This window comes from Cherax quadricarinatus, chromosome 77 (genome assembly GCF_038502225.1).
Source record: "Cherax quadricarinatus isolate ZL_2023a chromosome 77, ASM3850222v1, whole genome shotgun sequence".
NCBI classification, from domain to species: domain Eukaryota; kingdom Metazoa; phylum Arthropoda; class Malacostraca; order Decapoda; family Parastacidae; genus Cherax; species Cherax quadricarinatus.
In genome coordinates, this window is record NC_091368.1 from 7,958,953 (window position 1) to 7,977,771 (window position 18,819).

An 18,819-nucleotide genomic window follows, 5' to 3' on the forward strand; every position below is an offset into this window, starting at 1 on the left:
GCTTGGACTTCCAGTAAGCATGTGTGAGCGTGTTAGATAGGAGTAAATGGAGGCAAATGGTTTTTGACAATGTGCTGCTGGAGTGTGAACAAAGTAACATTTATGAAGGAATTCAGGGAACCCAGTTAGCTGGACTTGAGTCCTGGAGGTGGGAAGTACAGTGCCTGCACTCTGAAGGAGGGGTGGAGATATGTTGCAGTTTTTAAACTAGTGTAGGTGCACCTCTGACAAGACAGTGATGGAGCAAATTATGATAAAAGTGTTTTTCTTTTTTGGGTCACCCTGCCTTGGTGGGAAACAGCTGATGTGTTAATAAAAACAAATTGATATATTTTTTCAATCATTTACGAAAGCATCACACTAAATAAAGGAGCGTTACAAGAGAGCTGACTGTAGACTCCATTTGTGACATTAATGGAGCTGTCAAGATGATCTTAACCTAGCTATCTTCTCAGCATCCCTTACCTTCATTGAATACGCTAAACTGTGTAGCATTACCAGCAATGATCAGCACTCGAACTTAATTGGTTCCAGAAGGCTGTTCAAGTAAAGAACGAATTTTTCCCAACCAATTTTCTTTTTGGTTGGGTGTTATCACTAACCCTTTTAAGCCCAGTGTTGACTTATTTATAAAATTATTATAAGGGAAAAACTCCAAAAAATGCAATGAAACACGAAATACATAGTTTACAGCGAAGTTCTGGAATGTCGATTTTGTTTGGTTGAGTGCCAAGCAAATGGTCAACTACTGAGCGATTTGTTTACCGAACAAAGCATTCAAATACCGAATTTTTCAAATACGAAGCTGTTGCGTACTGAAGTTGCTCTGTAATTTCCATTACTTAAACTCACCCTTGGCACTGGCCAGGTGAAAACGCGCTCCCGCTCTCACCACGAGTATAATAATAATTACTTTGAATATAATTAATAATCTTCATAATATAATAAGTTCCTTGAATATAATAATAGCTCTTAGGAATATAATTGTCATTAATATAATAATTCTCATGGCTATAATAAATACAATGAATATAATTTTCATAACTATTATAATATAGTTCTAATGACTGTTTATAATAATTGCAATGAATATAATAATTTTCATGAATATAATAATTGCAATGAATATAGTTGTCATGAATATAATTATTATCATGAATATAACCATGGTGTTTTACACATTAATATAGACTACAGTTCTTTTGTTAACATCCTGAGCTTCCCCTCGTTCTTTCCCCTCAAGGCTGATGAAGGGCTCTTGATCCAGGGAAACAGATGCCCTCTTCTACCTTGGATCAAACCTGATTATCTACCCCTATGGGTTTAGTGTTCCCACCCATGAATGTAATTACCTTGCTCATGACTTGTGCCCTTTCACATGTCCTGTGTAATTACCATGATTTTCAGAGGTCTTTGAGGGACTCTTGATCCATGGAATTTGACCTGACCTTCCCTTCCTTGGATCAGACCTGATTATTTTTACTCTTCCAAATGCTGTATGACCCATATGGGTTTAGTACCTTCCCATGAATGCAACAATAATAATATATTCTGCTGAGTGCACTGCACTTAGGTGTACCACCCAGCAGGTGTATCACACAGGTGTACCACCCAGCAGGTGCACCATACACAGGTGTACCACCCAGCAGCTGTACCACCCAGCAGGTGCACCACAGGTGTACCACTGTGGCATGCAAAGAGTATATAACCTTCATTCGGCGCATGCACACACCCTCATTTACAGGCTATCTCCCCCACCCAGCGAACCAGGTGACTGAGGGTTGACGATGGGGCCCCGTCGTTCAACCAGTACCCAGGTTCCAGCCAATAAGAAGATGGTTTTGGCAATCGCAGAGGTTATGTGGGTACCACTCTCCTGTCTGCCCTGGTCATTCCCATTCTAGAGCTGGTTGAAGCACGGTCTGCTCTCTAGTGGCTTCTATTCTGCCTTGCTTACCGTGGAGTGCACTAATACCTATCGCTGTACAAAGTGTATATAGTGTACATACTTCTGTTCTAAATTGGTGAAGGATAATATAAGTCAAAAGTTTTCTGCTGTGTTTATTTTGCTCCCTTTACACCCAGGATAACAGGCCATTTGAAATCCTGGGTTGTAATAATCACCTAGGTGCACCACCTAGCAGGTGCACCACCCAGTAGGTGCACCACACACAGGTGTACCACCCAGCAGGTGCACCACACACAGGTGTACCACCCAGCAGGTGCATGAAAAATGAGAAACTAGGATAATGACACAAGCAGAAAATATGAAGAGTTTTTATTTTTGTAAGCTATAGATTATCGTCCATTATTCTTTGGTTACTCGCATACAAAAATTTAGTCACTCAGAAGACCACTAAATATAGCGCCTACAAATTCCCCAACCAACGTAAGAAGACGCTGGTTCCAATGTTTCCCAGCCTGTGGCTTCACAGGTAGATACACCCTTACGTACCTCTACACACATATTGAGCAATACTATATTCGTACAACACACACACATTATAAATATATAAGTAAAAATATAAAACTAGATTTTCCTATTTCCGGGTAGAGAGCCAGGGATTGATTTATTTGTGTGGAGGAAGGTAGGAACTGGGAATTCGTGGTGGGGACCTGACCTGAGGCTGCTCCACTGCCTCAACTTCTTCCTGCAGTGGTTGTGATTCTTGCACGACCTGTGATACGTCCAGGGAAACTGTGTCTTCTTTTGTCCCTAGCTCGGTAGGAAAGAGGGACGTGGGTACTCCAGCAGCGAGTTCTGAGGCGGTTCCTTCACGTATGAAGACTGAGAAGGATGTGTCTGTGTCTGGGCCAGTGGGGAAGACTGCAGCTTGAGCACCATTTTGACTTGGGGCACTCTCGTCATCCCCTGGATGACTCTTATCTTCCAGGGGAGCTGAGATGAATGTGATATTCTCATCTTGACTGGCTGAAGGTAATGTGGCGCTTACTGCTTGGTCATCTGAGATCAGTGTTGGGCTCTCGTCTTGGTGGTCATGCTGCGTGACTGGAATCAAGGTTACTGGTTCTTGTGTTTCAGGTAAAGTGGCAGTTTCCTGAGTTGGGAAAATAATAATAGTGTCTTGGTGTTCAATAGTTTGAGCAGCTGGTACATGATGTTCAACTGCTGCCTCAGCCTCATGCTGATCCACACCCACTGAGAGATGGTCAAGAGATCCAGGGGTAGGCTCTTGCTCTGCCACAACATGGGACTCGGGAGCAAATCCATCAGCAATTTCATTCTCGGAATCCTGGGCAGTGGGAGTCACAGTGAGCGTAGGTGGATGCTGATCATCTGAAGTCTCACTTGCAGTCTCCAGTACCTGAGGCTGTACAGTTTCACTGATCACTTCTGGTACATCTGTTGCTACTTGGAAAAAGAGTGATAAACTATCTCCCAGGCTGTCAGTCTTGTCAGACGGAACTAAAGTTTGTGGAGCTTCTGTATCATATGTATGTTCCTGAGGTTTGTCAAACCTATCTGATTCTTCAGGCTCTTCTCTTGGATGTGGAACGTCAGTAACTGGCTCTGATCCTACCTCGGTCACCTCTGTATCACCAAGAGCAATGTCTTGTGCTTCATGTAATAGTGAAGGATCCAGAGGGAAGTCTTGCTCCTTCACCGTTTCAGCAACACCGGTTGGCAAGATAGGCTCAGTAGACAGTTCATGTTGTACTTCACTGTCTTGCTGTGGGCTTACACAGACAAATTGACTACACTGAATTAAACTGTCTGTGAATTGCTCAGTATCTGAAATATCGGGACTGGTTGTGATTTCTTCTGTCAGGTCAAATTTATGTAATTCCTCATGTTGTCCTTGAAATGTCTGTTCAGACACTTCCAGTGGAACAGACTGACCTTCCTGGATCTCTTGTTGTCCGAGTGCAGTCACATTTTGTGGTGCAAAATCAGCAGAATGTGTGGCTGGGAAAGCAGAGAGCAATGGACCTACTGATACCACTTCCCCCGTCACAGTACTGTCTCCAGATTCTACTCTTGTCTCTTGTTCCAGTCCACTTTCTACTGGGACAGAAGCTGGCACATCATCACTGACTTGGGACAACTCAGGAGACTCACCAGATGGAGAAACTAGACTGTGCTGGTCTTGGACGGGAAACTGAATAGGTTCATATGTATCTTCTGCTGTCTTGACAGCATCCAGAGGCAGGACTTGAATTGGCTCTTTGAAATCATCAGTAGCAGTTTCACTTTCACTATCAGTACTGAGCTGATCCTCAGTAGGGAGCTCACTGGGCAGAGATACATGCTCCTCCTCTTGAGGGAAGCTCTCACCAGGGGTGAGTTGAGACACACCAGGTACAATAAATTCCTCCCCAAGACCGGACTCAATGCCAGACGGGGATCCTTGACGGATGTCAGCTTCTATATCAGAGGCCCCGGTACCTTTGACAGGTACTTCATACAGTTGAGTGATCTCATTGACCTGTCGTGGTGTGCAGTCGACAGTGTGTCCTTCACACTCAGTGGTGACCTCAGCTACAGGTGACACTTCACTGAGGTCACTTTCATCAGTTGCTCCAGGAAGGAGAGATATAACATCAGTCTCCACCTCTGGCTCTACCAGGGACAGTTGGGAACCTTGTGATGATCCAATATCTTCAGGCTGAGGGAATACTTGTTCGGGCTGAGGGAACACTTGTTCAGGCTGAGGGAACACCTGTTCAGGTGCACCAACAATGTCTTCAGTCTGAGAGAACACTTGTTCAGGCTGAGGGAACACTTGTTCAGGTGCACCAGCAATGTCTTCAGTCTGAGAGAACACTTGTTCAGGCTGAGGGAACACTTGTTCAGGTGTACTAGTGATGTCTTCAGTCTGAGAGAACACTTGTTCAGGCTGAGGGAACATTTGTTCAGGTGCACCAGCAATGTCTTCAGTCTGAGAGAACACTTGTTCAGGCTGAGGGAACACTTGTTCAGGCTGAGGGAACACCTGTTCAGGCTGAGGGAACACCTGTTCAGGTGCACCATCAATGTCTTCGGTCTGAGAGAACACTTGTTCAGGCTGAGGGAACACTTGTTCAGGTGCACCAGTGATGTCTTCAGTCTGATGGAACACTTGTTCAGGCTGAGGGAACACTTGTTCAGGTGCACTAGTGATGTCTTCAGTTTGATGGAACACTTGTTCAGGCTGAGAGAACACTTGTTCAGGTGCACTAGTTATGTCTTCAGTTTCATGGAACACTTGTTCAGGTGCACTAGTTATGTCTTCAGTTTGATGGAACACTTGTTCAGGCTGAGGGAACACTTGTTCAGGTGCACTAGTGATGTCTTCAGTTTGATGGAACACTTGTTCAGGCTGAGAGAACGCTTGTTCAGGTGCACTAGTGATGTCTTCAGTTTGATGGAACACTTGTTCAGGCTGAGGGAACACTTGTTCAGGTGCATCAATGATATATCCGGTCTGAGGGAGCACTTGTTCAGGCTGAGTGAACACTTGTTCAGGTACAGTAGGGACTTCAGGCTGCACTTCCTTGCCGGGCACCAAGTTCGATTCTTCCTGTGGCTGTCGAATGTCGACACCATCCAGTCCTGATACACCATCCAGTACTTCAGATGCACCATCCAGTCCTTCAGAGACACCATTCAGCACTTCAGAGACACCATCTAGTCCTTCAGAGACACCATCCAATACTTCAGAGACACCATCCAGTCCTTCAGAGACACCATCCAGTCCTTCAGAGACACCATCCAATCCTTCAGAGACACCATCCAGTCCTTCAGAGACACTATCCAGTCCTTCACCGATGTCCTGAACCCCTGTAACTACTCCGGAGGTGACATCTGTCTCCCGCTGACCTTCTAACACAATACCAGTCTCTTTGGGAGGGTATTCGTACCCGTACTGAACTTCTTCAGCGACCTCCTTCACTTCCGGAGCAAGGTCTTGATCTTCCTGACCTATTTCAGTGACTTCAGAAGCAGGCTGTTCTTCGTGAGCATGATCTACAACTTCAGTCACTTCAGAAACGGCAGGTTGTTCCTCGGGAACATGATCCACAACTTCAGTCACTTCAGAAACAGCAGGTTCCTCCTCTGGAACATGATCCACATCTTCAGTCACTTCAGAAACAGCAGGTTCCTCCTCGGGAACAAGATCCACAACTTGGTGAACATCATCTCTAATTTCAGTTACCTCTTGTGTTTCAGGAGTTCTTTCAGTGTCCTCTGGAACATGGCTAAAATCTTGCTGAACTTCCTGACCTTCCGTCACCTCTGTCTGAATAAGGTCCAAGTCTTGCTGAACTTGTGGTACATCTTTTACCTCTGGAACAAGGTACTCTTGAACATGATGAACAGCTTCAGTAATCTCTGGAACAAAATCCTCCTGAACTTGCTGAACCACTCCAGTCACATCTGGGACAAGGTCCTCCTGAACTTGCTGAACCACTCCAGTCACATCTGGAACAAGGTCCTCCTGAACTTGCTGAACCACTCCAGTCACATCTGGAACAAGGTCCTCCTGAACTTGCTGAACCACTCCAGTCACATCTGGAACAAGGTCCTCCTGAACTTGCTGAACCACTCCAGTCACATCTGGAACAAGGTCCTCCTGAACGTGCTGAACAACTTCAGGTACATCTGGGACAAGGTCCTCCTGAACTTGCTGAACCACTCCAGTCACATCTGGAACAAGGTCCTCCTGAACTTGCTGAACCACTTCAGGTACATCTGGAACAAGGTCCTCCTGAACTTGCTGAACCACTTCGGTTACCTCTGGAACAAGGTCCTCCTGAACTTGCTGAACCACTTCAGGTACATCTGGAACAAGGTCCTCCTGAACTTGCTGAACCACTCCAGTCACATCTGGAACAAGGTCCTCCTGAACTTGCTGAACCACTTCGGTTACCTCTGGAACAAGGTCCTCCTGAACTTGCTGAACCACTTCAGGTACATCTGGAACAAGGTCCTCCTGAACTTGCTGAACCACTTCGGGTACATCTGGAGCAAGGTCCTCCTGAACTTGCTGAACCACTTCGGTTACCTCTGGAACAAGGTCCTCCTGAACTTGCTGAACCACTTCAGGTACATCTGGAACAAGGTCCTCCTGAACTTGCTGAACAACTTCGGTTACCTCTGGAACAAGGTCCTCCTGAACTTGCTGAACCACTCCAGTCACATCTGGAACAAGGTCCTCCTGAACTTGCTGAACCACTTCAGGTACATCTGGAACAAGGTCCTCCTGAACTTGCTGAACCACTTCAGGTACATCTGGAACAAGGTCCTCCTGAACTTGCTGAACCACTTCGGGTACATCTGGAGCAAGGTCCTCCTGAACTTGCTGAACCACTTCAGGTACATCTGGAACAAGGTCCTCCTGAACTTGATAACCGTTTCCTTTCGCCTCTGAGCCAAAGTCACCGTTCTGCTGAAATTGCTGAACTTCAGTTACCGGTGGGGTGAGGTCATAGCCCTGCTGAACAACTTCAGTGACATCGGGAAGAAAGTCCTCTCCAGGTTGAACCACATCAGTGACATCAGCAACAAGACCAAAGTCCTGGGGAACTTGCTGAACATCTTCGGCAATGAAGCCAGAGTCTTCTTGGAGGCTGCCATCTCCGACAGAGACTGAATCTGTATCTTGTTGTACCGGCTGGAGTGAGACATCGCCAACCTGCTGGTGATCTTCGCTGGTCTGCTCTCGCGGATCTGGTTTTGTGAACTCGAAGTCAATCACTTTCTGGGTGCTGCCAACTGCTATCGGTTGAAGAACTGGGAAGAGTGGCACTTCGTGGGCAACCTGTTGACTCTGTTGCACTTGTTGCAAGACATCTTGCGCCCTCTGGGCATCTAACCGGCTGTCGAAGTCCTGTCCATTGATGGTTATCCAGCTCTTGGACTCCTGTCCCACTATGCCGATGTGGTTGTTGAGACTATAGAAGTCTGGAGAGGTTTCACATTGCACACTGCTCCACCACTCGCAGGTAAAGTGTTGCTGGTTGAAGATGCTGCCATTAGGACACAAGAACGATTTGATTTCCACCACATTACAGATGTGAAACGCCTGGCACCTCGTCTCTGTGTCGGCGTAATAACCTGAGCAAGGGAAGAGTTGGCGCCGTTAGCAACACCCATCACGACTGATCGTTATAGAAACAGAGACACAAATGAAGTGTAATTAAATCCTTTACTAACAACGTTTCGCCCATGCAGTGGGCTTCTTTAAGTCCTAACGATGCCAGTAAAGGATTTATTACAATGTATTTGTGTGTTTACATCGTATCGGCATTTTATATAAATCTTACAAATAGCATTAAACTTTAACATCTACATTACACATTACTGTGCTAACTAAAAGGCAATAAATTACTAAATTTTTAGCGAAAGTAATAAATTCCACCAGAATGTAATTCACTGACACAATAATTGAAAATGAAACAAAATTAGTCAGAAAAAACAATATCTATTGTTTACAGCTTTTGTCTACTGGTAATCGACAATTCATAATATAATCATGGATAATATTAGTCTAAACTAAATTGATAACTGGTATTCAACATCTGAGGAGGGTCTCTACATCACCGAAAACATTTTTGTTAATTTTTTATACTGCTGAGTGGTTTTTTTTGGCTCACATTAGCATTTGTTTGGCCATTATTATCATCTCCTTTACCAAGTGTATCAGAAAATACACCTGGAGGTGTTCCGGGGGTCAACGCCCCCGAGGCCCTGTCTGTGACCAGGCCTCGTGGTGAATCAGGGGCTGATCAACCAGGCTGTTACTGCTGGCCGCACGCAAACCATCGTACGAAACACAGCGCGGCTGGTCAGGTACTGACCAGCTCTATTTTTCCAGCCTGTAGTGGTCTTAAATCTAACGTGAAATAAGTTATATTTACTAAGAGTCTGGCATCTTAAAATTTATGTACACACTATAAAACAATTAATATGCATAAATACGGGCTTCTCCGCGCACTGAACTTTGTTATCAAATATATCTTAATGGCAATAAAATCACGAAACAAGTGATTTTAAATCATTTACCAAACTGCGGCGGGCCAGGACTCGACCCTACGAACCTTGTACCGCCTCCAGAGACAGCACAATGTACGCATCACCTTACCACTACGCCACTGATCAGTGGCGTAGTGGTAACGTAAGTGATATCAATATATAAGGTAAGTAGGAGAGTTATCCCCGTAGAGTTACAGCAGAGTGACCGCTGCACGTAACTGTACTTGAGGTGAAAGTGGTACTGTGCCCTTTTATATAAAGCCAAGTAATTATTTTCAGTAGCAACGTTCCTCTGCCATTCGTGGTAACCGGTCCGTCTCCTCTGTTTTGGATGAGGTTGTTCTCGCTGGCAGCCTCAACCAGTTACCATGATGCTACTGCTAATGATAGGGGCGAGTGTACTGGTTCAAGCACATACTGAAGCACCAGGACTCGAGTCCTGGAGGTAGAAAGTATAGTGCCTGCACTCTGAAGGAGGGTTTGGGGTATTGGCTGTTTAGAGGGACATCTAAACTGTCGTATCTGCTCGCCTTTGGCAAGACAGTGATTGTGTGAATGATGATGAGAGTGGTTTTTTTTTCGAGTCACCCTGCCTCGGTGGAATATATACGACTTTGTGTGCACTCACCTATTTGTACTCACCTATTTGTGGTTGCAAGAGTCGAGTCATAGCTCCTGGCCCCTCCTCTCCACTGATCGCTACTAGGTCCTCTCTCTCCCCCTGCTCCATGAGCTTTATCAAACCTCGTCTTAGAACTATGTATTCCTTCCTATGTGTGTGTGTGTGTGTGTGTGTGTGTGTGTAAAGAAAGAAAAAAGAGTTGAAATTACCTGGCAGGCGACCCTCGCAGGAGAAGCTGGTCTCTGGAACTCGCCAATATATAGGGTAGTCTTGGCCAGGCTCGCCAGGCACGGAATCTCGGAGCCACTGTAGCCCTGTCTGGTGGTCATGGTGGCCATGGTGGCCATGGTCGTCATGGTGGTGGTGCTCGTTCCCTGTTCCTACTGCTGATTCCTGTTTGGCAGCAGTAGTAAATGTAATGTTCCTATTTCTTATAAATATCATTATTAATCTATATCTGTTTATATTTCTATCTGTATATTTATTACCATGACTTACATTGTTTCTCACAATTCCAAGAATTAAATTCTGAAAGAATTATAAATCTTAAAGACTGATAAATAAATGAAAGGAACATTAAGATATTCTCCGTGTGTTTGACATAGGTTAATTCTATATAATATGGCAAACATCTTTTCTGTGTGACAAACGTGATGGGAAGAATGAAAACACTGACTCTGCACTCTGGCATCCCTCAAGGGAGGTTCCTTGATGCTGGTGAGGGGCTCTTGATCTAGGGAATTGGATCTGTGCTTCAGTTTCCTGAATACAGTCTGACTTACTCACCCAGGACTAAATAATCAACACTTAATATTTAGCATTACCAATAAATCTCCCAATTACTTAAATCTTAAAACTTCAAGACAACAAACAAGTCGAGTCGAGTCAGTTCAAGACAACAAACAGTAAATGGATCATCTTGTTTGTTATACATTGTAATGCGACAAATTTGTACAACTATAATGCTTCAGTATCGAAATGTTCAATTTTCATTGTTTCAAATACTCAATTGTACTCCATACTGTAAATTGTTTACTGCAATTTCTACCACTGAACCTGTCATTGCTTGTTAATTTTCAGTTAATTTTAAGCCTGTCCATAATGGTCTGCATACAAGGGGATTTTGACATGTATACACAACTACTGTAATTATCTGTACAACCATATATCATGTCCAAATAAACTATATGAATATGAATACCTTCTATCCCCCTCCCCACAGGCGCTGTATAATCCTACGGGTTTAGCGCTCACCATAATAATAATAATAATAATAATTATAATAATAATAATAATAATAATAATAATAATAATAATAATAATAATAATAATAATAATAATGATAATAATAATAATAATTATAATAATAATAATAATAATTATAATAATGCACTCCGGCAAGACCTAGAATTAGAGACATTACTTTAGTGCTTAAATGGGAAATAGGAATAAATAAAGTGGATATAAATAACGTGATAAAAATATCTAACCAAGAGAGGATTCGCAGTAATGGATTCAAACTGGAAAAAAATGATTGAGGAGGATAAAGCTCTGCTTTGGCAATAGAGCTGTAAGTGAGTAGAACAAACTCTTGACGAGCGTTACCGAAGTGAAAACTTTTTAAAAATGGGTACGGACAGGTACGCGAGTTCGTGTGAGTTAGATTTACCTAGCATGGGCTAGTAGGCTTACCGCAAAGTTCCTCTATCCTGTTGTGTGGTCCAGCCTCGACCCACAAGGGTATTATTTCCCCTGGGTGAGTCATAGGTGTTCCTACCATATCTCTCCCTCACCTACCGACATACACCTACTGAACCTACAGCAGAATACCTGAAGACGTCCTTGTCACCTTGCTTAAGTCTCCCAGCTCAGGCTGACACATTTCAATACCCCATATATGTAACCCATCCTGTGTGATGGAACATGATAGGTAAATATAGCTTGCTTTTGTTCCCACAATGTAACTATCATATAGAATAGTGTAACAGCACACTGATGGTGTTCCCACAATGTAACTATCATATAGAATAGTGTAACAGCACACTGATGGTGTTCCCACAATGTAACTATCATATAGAATAGTGTAACAGCACACTGCTGGTGTTCCCACAATGTAACTATCATATAGAATAGTATAGCAACACACTCCTGGTGTTCCCACAATGTAACTATCATACAAAATAGTGTGACCACACAATTCAGAATTATCTAAGCTCATTCAATCACAACACAAGTAGAGGTGACTCACGTCATGTCTGGCGGGGGCCGGGATGAGCTGTTTCTGAAGGCGGCTCTCCTGAGCTTCCAAGAAGGCGGTGAAGTCAGGTGAGGCTGGAAGGAAGCTGGCGTAGCCCTGCTGCGGTGCCGCCAGCACCGTCGAGGTTGCTAGTGTCACTGCAACAATATTATTGTGTTACAGTAGGCAGGTTCATGCCTCCATTACTTGCTGCGTTGAATAACACATAATAATAATAATAATAATAATAATTATAATAATAATAATAATAATAATAATAATAATAATAATAATAATAATAATAATAATAATAATAATAATAAAAATAATAATAATAATACCTTATCCTACCACACTGACCACCTACCATCGTTCTCACCATCTATCAACATTCTCACCATCTATCAACATTCTTACCATCTATCAACATTCATACCATCTATCAGTACTCTGCCTCTTGTCTCTCAAATGTCTGGTTTATCTGTCATCCCTGGCTATTATTTCTCCATCTGTTTGTTAATGTGTGTGTGTGTGTGTGTGTGTGTGTGTGTGTGTGTGTGTGTATGCACTCACCTAATTGTGGTTGCAGGGGTCGAGTCATAGCTCCTGGCCCCGCCTCTTCCATGTGTGTGTGTGTATTTCAACCTTGATTATAGTGATGGGTTCTTGATCGAAAACATTGAACTTCTCTCTCCCTTCCTCGGATCAAACCTAATTTCCCCTATTCCTCCCTGGTGCTGTGACTCATACGGGTTTAGTGCTTTCCTTTCTTAACATTCCTTTTAACTTACTGACTTGTAACATTTAAAAATGTGAGAGAACTTTCCGTTTTCTGTGGTGGTGTCAGGGAGCGTCTGTCAGCGGTGGCTGTCAGCACTGTCAGTCTGGTGTCATGGTGGTTGTCAGCAGCGGCAGCGGCGATAATGGAACTGTCAGTCAGTTATCACGGTGAATGTCAGCAACAGCAGCGATGATAGTGATGGCTGACTGTCAGTAGCGATGATAGCTTTGACACTGATGCCCCGCTGGCTGTCGGCAGGAACGGCGGTACGGTTCTGTCAGTCAGTCGTCTTGTTAACAGCAGCAGCAGTATCAACAATGACAGGGCTGTAAGTCTTATGTCTCTCTGGCCGTCAGCAGCAGCAAACAGAACTGTCAGTCAGACGTCATAGGCTTGCCAATCAACAGAGGCAAGGCTGCTGACAGTATCAGTTTTTGCTGTGGGGTGAACGTTCACGGCGTCAGGAGGGCGTCATGAGGTGACCAGCGTAAGTCTTGTCACCTTCACTAGAGAGAAGGATCTCACAGTATTCCTCCCAGCTTCCTGGGGTTGAGGAAGGAGGGGAAGGATGGCGTCCACACCATCCTTCCTATCCTGTGGGGTACTCTTCCCTGCTCAGGTCACGCCCAACCTACGCTCCTTGTCTGTCCTGTAGACCTACGCTCCACTCCGCAGTCAAAATGCTCCGTAGATGTCGCAACTAGCTCTTTCAAAAGATAATCTAAACAGTGCGATTTTTCGTAAATGCGATTGAATAAAAATCACATTGAAAATTGAATAGCACGTACGATAAAGGCCTCTCAACACTATTCAATTCTGAAAGTGCCTTTTCAATCGCATTCACGAGAAAAAACTGCAAAAAGAGCTTTGCGAGAGAGCTGACTGTATTGCTAAGGCCCACTCCTACATTTGCCATGCAAATCTGGGCCACATCTGGCGTTGTAAAAATAAAATATTTTACAGGATGACAGTGGAAGCGTTTACCACAATCCTGGCCTGAGGCTGGCCAGGTCTCACTCACCAACACTGATCACTAACACCAACATGCTGTCGACTGACCATCCAGGCCCAGCACGCGGCCTTATATACCCCTGGTGCGTGCCCATCCCTCTGCTCACACGTCCCCTTACCTCATGCCCCTGGAGGTCACATCCCCTTAAAGACCCTGACCTGTCTTTGTCTGGGGCTTCCACTGGGAAGAGTCAATATTTACATATACAAAAGAGCATCGCAACGCTTTTAAGAGAGCAAGAGACAGAATGAAAGAGGGAGGTTGATGGAGAGAGAGAGAGAGAGAGAGAGAGAGAGAGAGAGAGAGAGAGAGAGAGAGAGAGAGAGAGAGAGAGAGAGAGAGAGAGAGAGAGAGAGAGAGAGAGAGAGAGAGAGGGAGAGAGAGAGCGAGAGAGAGAGAGAGAGAGAGAGAGAGAGAGAGAGAAGGGTCGGGTAGAAGCTAAGCTTGGGGTACACTTTAGTACCCCGTGTTACAAGCACGTTAATGTTAGCATACACTAAAATAGCCCGTAATGCAAGCACGTTCAAGTTAGCATACACTTCAGTACCCCATGATTAAAGGACCTTACCGCTAGCATACACTTCAGTACCCCGTGATGCAAGCACGCTGAGACATAAGAAACAAGGAACACTGCAACAGGCCTACTGACCCATGCGAAGCAGGTCCATATTCCCCTCCCCAAATAGCCCAATGACCCACCTAGTCAGGCCACTTCCACTTAAGGAAGGAGCACGGCACCAGACCCAGCAGCACAAGCTAGTCAGGTCCAACTCACACCCACCCACACCCACTCATGTATTTATCTAACCTATTTTTAAAACTACACAACGTTTTAGCCTCAATAACTGTACTCGGGAGTTTGTTCCACTCATCCACAACTCTATTACCAAACCTGTGCTTTCCTATATCCTTCCTGAATCTGAATTTTTCCAACTTGAAACCATTGCTGAGAGTCCTGTCTTGGCTGGAAATTTTCAGCACGCTATTTACATCCCCTTTATTTATTCCTGTTTTCCATTTATACACCTCAATCATATCCCCCCTAATTCTACGCCTTTCTAGAGAGTGCAGATTCAGGGCCCTCAGTCTATCCTCATAGGGAAGATTTCTGATACATGGGATCATCTTTGTCATCCTCCTCTGTACGTTTTCCAGAGCATTTATATCCATTCTGTAATACGGTGACCAGAACTGAGCAGCGTAGTCTAAATGAGGCCTAACCAAGGATATATAGAGTTGAAGAACACCCTGAGGACTTCTATTATTTATACTTCTAGATATGAAGTCAAGAATTCTGTTAGCTTTATTGCGAACACTAATGCACTGTTGTCTTGGTTTTAGATTACTGCTAACCAGAACTTCTAAATAATTTTCGCAATCAGTAGTATTAAGATCTACATTATTTAGTTTATATGTAGCATGGTTATTTAACTGTCCAACATTTAGAACTTCGCGTTTGTCTATATTAAACTGCATCTGCCACTTCTCCGACCATACACTTCAGTACCCAGTGATGCAAGCACGCTAGTGCTAGCATACACTTCAGTGTCTCTGTTGCAAGCTCCTAAATGCTCCATCTTCCATGAACTACAGAACAAATATTTTAGCATTTTTTTTGAGTGAAGTTTTGAGAAAATAATCTGGAAATACTACGTTGCGAGAGAGTTCTGAAAAAACGCTTCAAGAAAACTCCTATAAATCCCCGTAGGAGATTTCTTTATGAAGCCCTAGTAGGAGAATTTTGTAAGCGCTCTGTAGGAAGCAAGTAGGATTGGTACTTACGACTTCCTTGAAATCTCCAACAAAAGGAGATCTTGCTGTACTGATGCTGTAACACCACATCTTGCTGTACTGATGCTGTAACACCAGGAGATCTTGCTGTACTGATGCTGTACCACCAACAGATGTTGCTGTACTGATGCTGTACCACCAAAAGATGTTGCTGTACTGATGCTGTACCACCAACAGATGTTGCTGTACTGATGCTGTACCACCAACAGATGTTGCTGTACTGATGCTGTACCACAAAACAGATGTTGCTGTACTGATGCTGTAACACCAACAGATGTTGCTGTACTGATGCCGTACCACCAACAGATGCTGCTGTACTGATGCTGTACCACCAACAGATGTTGCTGTAAAAATGCTTCACTACCAACAGATGTTGCTGTACTGATGCTGTAACACCAACAGATGTTGCTGTACTGATGCTGTACCACCAACAGATGTTGCTGTACTGATGCTGTACCACCAAAAGATGTTGCTGTATGATGCTGTACCACCAACAGATGTTGCTGTACTGATGCTGTACCACCAACAGATGTTGTTGTATGATGCTGTACCACCAACAGATGTTGCTGTACTGATGCTGTACCACCAACAGATGCTGCTGTACTGATGCTTTACCACCAACAGATGTTGCTGTACTGATGCTGTACCACCAACAGATGCTGCTGTACTGATGCTGTACCACCAACAGATGTTGCTGTACTGATGCTGTACCACCAACAGATGCCGCTGTACTGATGCTGTACCACCAACAGATGTTGCTGTACTGATGCTGTACCACCAACAGATGTTGCTGTACTGATGCTGTACCACCAACAGATGTTGCTGTACTGATGCTTTACCACCAACAGATGTTGCTGTACTGATGCTGTACCACCAACAGATGTTGCTGTACTGATGCTGTACCACCAACAGATGCTGCTGTACTGATGCTGTACCAACAACAGATGTTGCTGTACTGATGCTGTACCACCAAAAGATGTTGCTGTATGATGCTGTACCACCAACAGATGCTGCTGTACTGATGCTGTACCACCAACAGATGTTGCTGTACTGATGCTGTACCACCAACAGATGTTGCTGTACTGATGCTGTACCACCAACAGATGCTGCTGTACTGATGCTGTACCACCAACAGATGTTGCTGTACTGATGCTGTACCACCAACAGATGCTGCTGTACTGATGCTGTACCACCAACAGATGTTGCTGTACTGATGCTTTACTACCAACAGATGTTGCTGTACTGATGCTGTACCAACAACAGATGTTGCTGTACTGATGCTGTACCACCAACAGATGTTGCTGTACTGATGCTGTACCACCAACAGATGTTGCTGTACTGATGCTTTACCACCAACAGATGTTGCTGTACTGATGCTGTACCACCAACAGATGTTGCTGTACTGATGCTGTACCACCAACAGATGCTGCTGTACTGATGCTGTACCAACAACAGATGTTGCTGTACTGATGCTGTACCACCAAAAGATGTTGCTGTATGATGCTGTACCACCAACAGATGCTGCTGTACTGATGCTGTACCACCAACAGATGTTGCTGTACTGATGCTGTACCACCAACAGATGTTGCTGTACTGATGCTGTACCACCAACAGATGCTGCTGTACTGATGCTGTACCACCAACAGATGTTGCTGTACTGATGCTGTACCACCAACAGATGCTGCTGTACTGATGCTGTACCACCAACAGATGTTGCTGTACTGATGCTTTACTACCAACAGATGTTGCTGTACTGATGCTGTACCAACAACAGATGTTGCTGTACTGATGCTGTACCACCAACAGATGTTGCTGTACTGATGCTGTACCACCAACAGATGTTGCTGTACTGATGCTTTACTACCAACAGATGTTGCTGTACTGATGCTGTAACACCAACAGATGTTGCTGTACTGATGCTGTACCAACAACAGATGTTGCTGTACTGATGCTGTACCACCAAAAGATGTTGCTGTATGATGCTGTACCACCAACAGATGCTGCTGTACTGATGCTGTACCACCAACAGATGTTGCTGTACTGATGCTGTACCACCAACAGATGTTGCTGTACTGATGCTGTACCACCAACAGATGCTGCTGTACTGATGCTGTACCACCAACAGATGTTGCTGTAAAAATGCTTCACTACCAACAGATGTTGCTGTACTGATGCTGTAACACCAACAGATGTTGCTGTACTGATGCTGTACCACCAACAGATGTTGCTGTACTGATGCTGTACCACCAAAAGATGTTGCTGTATGATGCTGTACCAACAACAGATGCTGCTGTACTAATGCTGTACCACCAACAAATGTTGCTGTACTGATGCTGTACCACCAACAGATGTTGCTGTACTGATGCTGTACCACCAACAGATGTTGCTGTACTGATGCTGTACCACCAACAGATGCTGCTGTACTGATGCTGTACCACCAACAGATGTTGCTGTACTGATGCTTTACTACCAACAGATGTTGCTGTACTGATGCTGTACCAACAACAGATGTTGCTGTACTGATGCTGTACCACCAACAGATGTTGTTGTACTGATGCTGTACCACCAACAGATGTTGCTGTACTGATGCTGTACCAACAACAGATGTTGCTGTACTGATGCTGTACCACCAACAGATGTTGCTGTACTGATGCTTTACTACCAACAGATGTTGCTGTACTGATGCTGTACCACCAACAGATGTTGCTGTACTGATGCTGTACCACCAACAGATGTTGCTGTACTGATGCTGTATCAACAACAGATGTTGCTGTACTGATGCTTTACTACCAACAGATGTTGCTGTACTGATGCTGTACCACCAACAGATGTTGCTGTACTGATGCTGTACCAACAACAGATGTTGCTGTACTGATGCTTTACTACCAACAGATGTTGCTGTACTGATGCTGTACCACCAACAAATGTTGCTGTACTGATGCTGTACCACCAACAGATGTTGCTGTACTGATGCTGTACCAACAACAGATGTTGCTGTACTGATGCTGTACCACCAACAGATGTTGCTGTACTGATGCTTTACTACCAACAGATGTTGCTGTACTGATGCTGTACCAACAACAGATGTTGCTGTACTGATGCTGTACCAACAACAGATGTTGCTGTACTGATGCTGTACCACCAACAGATGTTGCTGTACTGATGCTTTACTACCAACAGATGTTGCTGTACTGATGCTGTACCACCAACAGATGTTGCTGTACTGATGCTGTACCAACAACAGATGTTGCTGTACTGATGCTGTACCAACAACAGATGTTGCTGTACTGATGCTGTACCACCAACAGATGTTGCTGTACTGATGCTTTACTACCAACAGATGTTGCTGTACTGATGCTGTACCACCAACAGATGTTGCTGTACTGATGCTGTACCAACA

The 18,819-nt window shown here is 44.3% G+C and overlaps 1 protein-coding gene across 1 annotated transcript; it reads right to left on the reverse strand.

Annotated features, from left to right (window-relative positions):
* Positions 1-2,263: 2,263 nt before the first annotated feature.
* On the reverse strand, positions 2,264-13,676 carry LOC128701997 (titin homolog). Its single transcript, XM_070101477.1, has 4 exons — positions 13,638-13,676; positions 11,848-11,993; positions 9,809-9,992; positions 2,264-8,059 (listed from the first exon to the last, which is right to left on the reverse strand). The coding sequence occupies exons 1-4, from the start codon at positions 13,660-13,662 to the stop codon at positions 2,571-2,573; spliced, it is 5,844 nt and encodes a 1,947-aa protein (XP_069957578.1). The 5' UTR covers positions 13,663-13,676; the 3' UTR covers positions 2,264-2,570.
* Positions 13,677-18,819: the final 5,143 nt, after the last annotated feature.